This window comes from Trachymyrmex cornetzi, unplaced genomic scaffold (assembly GCF_001594075.2).
Source record: "Trachymyrmex cornetzi isolate Tcor2-1 unplaced genomic scaffold, Tcor1.1 scaffold2225, whole genome shotgun sequence".
Classification (NCBI taxonomy): domain Eukaryota; kingdom Metazoa; phylum Arthropoda; class Insecta; order Hymenoptera; family Formicidae; genus Trachymyrmex; species Trachymyrmex cornetzi.
In genome coordinates, this window is record NW_017296876.1 from 24,001 (window position 1) to 32,537 (window position 8,537).

The following is an 8,537-nucleotide window of genomic DNA, read 5'->3' on the forward strand; positions in this document are numbered from 1 at the left end:
GGACTTTTTGATTCAGTATAGGCTGTTCTACCCACGTATGACAAAAAATGCGGTAGTCGCCAAACACCCTGTATAGTATGTATATAATTCACATTGAATTATTTAAAGCATTAAAGATCCAGCTTCGACCGTTATAGGTTTTAATATTCTTGCTTGTTGTGTATTCATATTACGGTCTTAATAAATCATTTATTATTGTTTACTTATTTGTGTTTGACAAAGTGACAATAACAGGCGCCTCATCGTCAATCTCTTCGAGTAAATTCGAAAAGTCCCACAAAAACTTGGCGGTCAATCGACCCTGTAAACGCTTGGCGTACGATTTCAATCGACCGTCCACCTCAGAATTTGACTCGATATTACCGAATAAGTTGCACAGATTACAATATACAAAATTATTGCTCGCTACAATGTCGCAGAGTACTTCTTCTGGCACGTACGATAATTCTTCTTCCAGAGCTTGCAGAAATTCCATATACATAGAGTGATACTGTGGAATCACGTTATCGGCACCACAAATCAGCGATATGAGTTTCTTCCATTGTTCGAAAGCGTCCAAGCTCTGACCAGCTAGGAAGCAGATGAATGTCAGCTGCATTTCACCGATAATTTCGACAGGTCTAAAACAATTAAACTTTAAACATTCACACAAAACTCGTTTTTTCTCACCGATCGCATTTTTCTCGCTTTTAGTCTTTAAGATCTAAAATTTGAATTTCGAACTTACTCTCGCAATTTTTTCAAAGTGATATCCAAAACATAACTAGTATCAAGAGAATGCCGCGTTATCTCGCTTGGAGTCGCATCGTCGGGATAATGTCTGTCTGGTATTTCTGTAAGCCTGAGTTCTGTACCAGGCTTCGGTTTCAGATTCGGCAGCATCTGCTCCTCCTTGCTCTCCGCTGTGAGTCTACCGGAATTTTTTCGTTTGCTATCGGATTCTTGGCCACGTGGTCTCGAAGCGTCGCTGCAGTGCTCCAGTTCCAAAGCGGATCGCACATAACTAAAACATATTATTCCAATAGAGCTATACATTAAGTTTTAACTTTCAAGTAAACAAGACTTACATCTTACTTACCCACATAATGGCGAACATCTCGTCATGACAGAGGCAGTGATGTCGTTTGTTAATTTTGTCCACGATTTCAATATCTCATACGGATATGATCCTAAATACCTGTTCAACTCTTTTAGGTTATCTTTCAACCTCTGAACTGCCTCGTCAGGTACAGCTGTTTGAAGATTTTATGTAGAACTCGAATCTCGCATTATTAATAATAATCCTGATTACTTACATTCTGAACTAACATCTTCCTTTTCGTTATCCCATTTTTTCACTAAGAATTCACCTTTCTGGAAGTCATGAAAGAAACCAACTCTAGGTGCCAACTCGCCAAATTCGTTTGCTGCACTATAAAAATATTGAATTATTCAGTGAATTTAAATAGTTATGTTTATATACAAATCATACCTATACCTATACAAGAAGAAAATTGTATACATATAATGATATCTCTTGATAAGATTTAGAATTACTGACATTCATATAGTGAATTTGATCAGTAGTATTAAAATAAATTAGGACTTGCTAAAAACTGCTACACACATAAAATCAGCTATGTTAAAAGTAAAAGTATATATAGGACGTCTTGCGTAAAGCGGGCTACTCTCCTTCCAAAATTTGACACAACGGAAAAAAAACGTTTAAGATCTCAAAATATTCGCACATTTATGCACTTTTGAATGAAATGTGGCCTTTTGAAAAATTCAATATGGCGGCTCAAATATGGTGTCTAAAATCCGCAAAAGTAACGAATGTTCTTACAACATCGTCGATTTGAATGCGAAAAACGTGAAATCGGCTTAAAAATGATTACTATAAATAATTATGAATCTAGAGATAGAATTATAAAGTTCGAAATGGTGGATTTGGAATCAGTACATAAAACTTAAAGTGTCATAGTCTATAATTGTTGTTTACCAGGTATGTAAATATGAAACCGGAATTTACCAATAGATGGCCATAGCTCTCAATGTAGTTGCTGTCAGACCACGCCATTGACGCCATTTCCTTGTTCTGATATCTGACAAAGATTTTCAACTCACAACAATACAAATTTCATACAACAGTATAGTTTGTAATAGCGTTGAACATGTCGAACTTTGTGCCTGGAAACTACGATTTGCGGACAGCATTGATTTTCTGTTATCATTTGAAGAAAACTGCTGCAGAATTGCATCGAATGCTTGTCGAAGCTTACGATGAGCATACTCTTGGTAAATCACAGTGCTTTGAGTGGTTTAAAAAATTCAAAAGTGGCGATTTTGACGTGAGAAACGAAGAACGTGGAAAACCACCGAAAAAGTTTGAAGACAGCGAATTGCAAGCATTGTTGGATGAGGATGGCGCTCAAACTCAACAACTCGCGGATCAATTAAATGTGACACGAGAAGGCGTCTCCATACGTTTGAAATCCATGGGAAAGATCCAGAAGATGGGAAAATGGGTTCCACATGAACTGAATGAAAGACAGCAGGAAAACCGAAAAACCACTTGCGAAATGCTGCTCGCCAGATACAAAAGAACGTCATTTCTCCATCGAATTGTGACTGGCGATGAAAAGTGGATATATTTTGAGAATCCTAAGCGTAAAAGATCATGGGTAACTCCAGGCGAACCATCGACATCGACTGCAAGGCCAAATCGCTATGGACGGAAGCCAATGCTCTGTGTTTGATGGGATCAGAAAGGTGTGATCTATTATGAGCTGCTAAAACCTGGCGAAACCGTTAATACTGAACTACCGACAACAAATGATCAATTTGAATCAAACTTTACGTGAAAAACGACCGGAATATCAAAAAAAGCAACATAAAGTGATTTTGCTTCGTGATGCACCATCACACACAGCAAAACTGGTCAAGGAAACGATTGAGGTGTTTGGTTTGGAAATACTTTCGCATGCGGCTTACTCACCAGACTTGGCTCCGTCCGATTACTACTTATTTGCATCGATGAGACACGGACTTGCTCAGCAGCGCTTCACTTCCTACGAAGATGTACGAAAATGGCTAGATGACTGGTTTGGCTCAAAAGAGCAACAATTTTTTGGCATGGCATCCACAAATTGTCAAACAGATGGGAAAAATGTATAGCTATCGATGGGCAATACTTCGAATAAAATATTTTTTATCATTTTCATGCAATAAACGTGTATTTTCTATTAAAAAATTCCGGTTTCATATTTACATACCTGGTATATCGAGTCTAATACTGTACAGCGACCATTGGTTCAATGGCACCAGAGTATTACATTACTTGCAAATTTTTTTCTTTAATGACAAGGAAAGCATGTCTATTTTGGATTTTCATTACTTGCAGAGTTTCAGAAAATCGTTTTGCAAAAAATTTCTGAGTTTTCATGTGTTTTTCTTGGCTATAATAAAAAAATTTGACATTGTTAAATCGTTTAATATAGTTAAATTAACTATAGGTAAGTTAAATTGATTTTATAAGTTTACTTATCGTTTAACTTGCGAGTAATGTGAGGCGTCGTCTACAATACACGGAGTAAAAAGTAAGAGTAAGAAATTGACCAATCACAGTCGATTATTCTTCTCACATTCGACTGTGATTGGTCAATTTCTTACTCTTACTTCTTGCTCCGTGTATTGTAGATGACGCCTTATACTCTGATGCCATTGAACCAATGGTCGCTGTAAAGTATTAGACTCGACATAAACAACAATTATAAACTATGACACTTTAAGTTTTATGCACTGATTCCAAATCCGCTATGTCGAACTTTATAATTCTATCTCTAGGTTCATAATCATTTATAGTAATCATTTTTAAGCCGATTTGTCAAGTTTTCGTATTTAAATCGACGACGTTGTAAGAACATTCGTGACTTTTGCGGATTTCAGACACCATATTTGAGCAGCCATATTGGATTTTTCAAAAGGCCATGTTTCATTCGAAAGTACACAAATGTGCGAATATTTTGAGACCTTAAACGTTTTTTTCCGTTGCGTCAAATTTTGGAAGGAGAGGTGGCCCGCTTGACGCGGAACATCCAATATATACAGGGTGTCCCAAAAGTTTTTGCCAATCGTTTTTGTGTAGATAGAGCGGACTAAACTAAGTCGAAAAGTCCTCTACCATTTTGCAATTCTCGTAATAGTTAACAAGATATTAATTACTAAAAATTGCCAAATATTGGTCTTAAATCATTTTTTTCTCAAATACTATCAACTTTACAGAAAAACTACAAGAGACAAAAATTAATTCTTTTCTTCTCATAAAGTTCTGAGAATTTTTTGAGAATTTTTTATCAACTTTTTAGTACTCTATTTTCTTATTTTTACCAACATGAGAAAATACGGTATTAAAAAATTCTTAAAAAATTTTGAAAAAATTCTCAGAACTTTATGAGAAGAAAATAAATAATTTTTGTCTCTTGCAGCTTTTCTATTAAAACGAGTTCCAATAGTTCCGATTAGAGTTCTGTGTAGTTCTCGATAAGTTCTATCGAAAAGTATCAGGTGAAAAAGCGATTGGGCTAACGATTTTCGAGATACGAATCATTTGGTAGGTAGTGGAAATTTTTCTAAGTCTGACGTCGAAAATTTTTTAAGAATTCCAGTAGTTCTGATTAGAGTTCTGGGCAGTTCTCCACGAGACCTAACGAAAAGTGTTAAATGAAAAAGCGATTGGACCAACGGTTTTCGAGATATGGGAACATTTGAACTCTCATTGAAAATTTTCCAAGTCTGACATCGGAAAATTTTTTAAAAGTTCCAGTAGTTCTGATTACAGTTCTGGGTAATTCTCGACGAGTTTTATCGAAAAGTATCAGGTGAGAAAGTGATACTTTTCTTTTCTAAAGGTGGTATAAAAAAATTAATCAAAAGTATCAGGCTGCGTAAAAAAATTTTTTTTCAAAAATTTTTAATTTTTTAAAAAATAAATTTTGTTATGTGTTAAAATTGTTTTTTATGTATTAGGAACTCTAAATATTCACAAAATAAAGCTATTAATCTGCTCAGAACTATTCGATCTCGAATTTCGATAAGAAGTTAGCACCCCATTGAAACAAAATTGTTTAAACATTTGTTATTAAGCGAATCTTGAGTTAGAAAATACAGAGAACTCTTCGTATCGTTGAGAGGAAGCAGGAACTCTATTTAGAACTATTGTATCTAAAAATTGATTTTCCAAAAATTTTTTATTTTTTATTTTTCAAAAATTTTTTTTATGCCCAGAAACTCTGGGTATTCACGGAATGAAGCTATTTTGGGCCGCTCAAAATTATTCAATTTCAATTTTCGATAAGAAGTTAGCACCCCATTTAAAAAAAATTTTTTTAAAACAATTATTGAGCGGAACTTTTGTTATAAATTATAGAAAACTCTTCGTCAAAAGGACATGGGATCTTTAATCGGAATGTCAATGTTGGGGTGCTAACTTCACAGACGCATATTCAACACTTCCTTAAATTTATCTTTAGATGCTCAGTAGCCAATAAAATAATTTGTAGGGCAGCTAAAAATAAATTTAAGGAAGCCTTAAATATAAGTCCTGACTAATACAGGCATTAATCATTTCATGAAAACACTGTATATTCTAATTATCATTTTAATTAATTTTAATTAGAAATAATTTAGGAAATGTTCATCGTTAAATATACATATTTTGACTTTTGCAAAGTTAATTTTTTTTTAACAATGTCTATTAATAGTTTTCTGCAAATTGCTCATTGCAAAATTAAAAATAAAAAAAATATTTGCACTGCTTTAAGAAATTTAAAAAAGTCTATTTCATAATTTTTAAAGAAGTAAAGTTTAAACTTAGAATTTTGCAGTAATTTAATTTTATCTTAAATTAATAAATTCCTTGATAATAATTTTCCTGATTTTTCCCAGTTTTCCTGGTTTTCTCTGACCGCTAACATTAACCCTGTTTTAGTTATCTCTAATAAGCAGAATATTTAAAATCGACGCATAAGCCAACTTTAGAATATCTTTAACCCTTTGTGGTTATCTGGGGTTCAGATCCCAAAAAAGATATGAAGCTTTATATGTCTAAAGTCTTTTTTTTAAACGGGACTTAAACTATCATTTATCCAAAATTTCAAATAATCTTTTTGCACCTTCAACCACATATTGTTCCTTGGATGTCAGCCTTTGTGATTTTTTAAAATATGTTAAAATTAAAAACTTTAAAAAGTGCCACTGCATTTTTATATTTTACAATGTTTAAAATATGTTCAGTAATTTTTGTAATTTTAAAGAACAAAAGCTATGAATACAGCAATCTATTAAAATGTCGGAATCATTTTGTCCCCTGTGACCAACATAAAATTCTCAGGTGTGATCACAAAGAATTAAAAGTTCTTTAAGAAAGATTTTTGAGATATTTCATAAAGAACTTTGAAAGATATCTTGATGTTATTTTATACATCAATTTTTATTCACTTATTCTACAATTTTTAGAAATTAATATCTCCTTAATTGTTGTGACATTACAAAGTGATAAAAGACTTTTCAATTCAATTTTTCATAAACAGTGCGTACGTGCTGACTCTTGCGGCTGATGTGGATCACCCTATATATTTAATTTATATAATTGTTAAGTCTAAGACCTCATATGCAATATTCGCAATAATAAAATTGACATTTTAAATTGGCTGTTGCAACAAACTTGCAACCTGTAACAAGACTGTGCTATTGTAGATAAGGCCTAATATTTCATATGTCATATGAAAACTTTTTAAGCATGTTGATTGCCTGCAGGACAGAGGAAACCTCTCTTTGAAAAGCCTTGTTAAAATATTAGCCTAACAGTATTAATGAAATGTAAATAATATAATGTAAATAAAATAAAATATATTGTAAATGTCAAGGAGAACTAAATGAGATGATAAATAAGTGGATAGTTAATGTACACAAAGAAAAGTGATAATTATAATTAATGTTATGTATAGCACGATTTTAACTTTTAAGATATAGAAGAATGTTTGGATAAGTAACATTGTAAAACAAGCCCGTTCTTGATTATGTAACTGAAATAATAATTCTATTCTATTCAATATTACCTATAATGTACAAAGTGGATTCCAGGTGGGATCAGTTTGAGTCCCTTAAAATTCTGTCCTACATTCCAGGACTTCATATCAATACCGATGTCAGTGCCCACGGGTACATCTAGTAAAACTAACGTGGCACCTTGTGTCAATAGAGTTTGTGCAACATTTTGATCTATTTCCATTTTGGCTAATTATTTAGAATTGCTCTTTCTTGCCTCGAATCTTAATAAAAATATACTCAAATATTCAATACGTAACTCAAAACAATCTGGCATAAGAACGCGGCGGCTTGCTTCACAAAACGAATTAGGCCCAGTTTCACAACTGACGGTTAAGGGCTATCGCACATGAAATGCATAACAGAGCATAAGCATAACGTAAGGCCGTTAAACCAATGAGCATCTTATGTAAATCAATATGGCGACATTATGCTAGATGCTCATTGGTCCAGCAGTCTTATGTTATGCTTAAGCTCTGTAATGCATAACAGAGGGTGCGTTCGGGGAGACGCTATTCGCGCTATGAACGCAAACGCTACCAATGCTGTTCGTAGAGCCAATAGCGCGATAGTGTTTCCAAAATCCGCGAACGACATTAGTGTAGCGAAAGGGTCCGCGCACAAAGATGGTCGCAACTGAGTCGTAGTCGTAAGTCGTTGTCGTAGGTCAACGCACAAGGATTTTACGTATGTCGTTTACGTATATCCTATTGCGTCAGTTGACGCAAACAACTGGCGCAATAGGATATACGTAAACGACATACGTAAAATCCTTGTGCGTTGACCTACGACAACGACTTACGACTACGACTCAGTTGCGACCATCTTTGTGCCCGGACCCTTAGTAGCGTTGGTATTACCCCGGATCTACAATAGATTTTTAAGCTTTAAGCCATAAGAAATGGACGAATCACAATCAATTATTCTCCTCACATTTGACTGTAGTTGGTCAATTTCTTATGGCTTAAGGCTTAAAACACCTAGGCCCGTATTCAGAACGCGCTTTTATCGATAAAAGCGCACTTTTATCTCTGAAATTCTATAATATACGTGACGTAAAGTATAGTATGTAGCGTGCTAACATCGTTGTAAGCGCGTTCTGAATACGGACCCTATTGTAGATCCTGACTTACGGGCATTATTGCATTGAGACTTTATTAACCTTAGATTTTATTAACGACGAATAGAGACAATAACCAGTAATATTACAAAAAGGCATTAGAAATAAATGAGAAGTCAGAAGCTAAAAATTGATCAATCAAAATCGAATGTAATATAATAATCGATTGATTGATAAATTTCTGATTCTGATTTATTACTATTGCTTATTGCAGAAAGTCTCTTATTAGCAATACCAGGCTCTCTGCAATAAGCAATAGTAATAAATCGGAAGCAGAAATTTATCAATCAATCGATTATTTTGTTATATTCGACCCATGTGATATTATAGT

General features: G+C 34.0%; 1 protein-coding gene across 1 annotated transcript; it reads right to left on the reverse strand.

The window, feature by feature from the left end:
* Positions 1-72: 72 nt before the first annotated feature.
* Positions 73-7,386, reverse strand: LOC108760147 (protein AAR2 homolog). The gene is made up of 5 exons (XM_018505951.1): positions 7,098-7,386; positions 1,296-1,411; positions 1,079-1,232; positions 728-1,003; positions 73-620 (listed from the first exon to the last, which is right to left on the reverse strand). Exons 1-5 carry the CDS (start codon positions 7,268-7,270, stop codon positions 200-202), a joined length of 1,140 nt encoding a protein of 379 aa, XP_018361453.1. The 5' UTR covers positions 7,271-7,386; the 3' UTR covers positions 73-199.
* Positions 7,387-8,537: the final 1,151 nt, after the last annotated feature.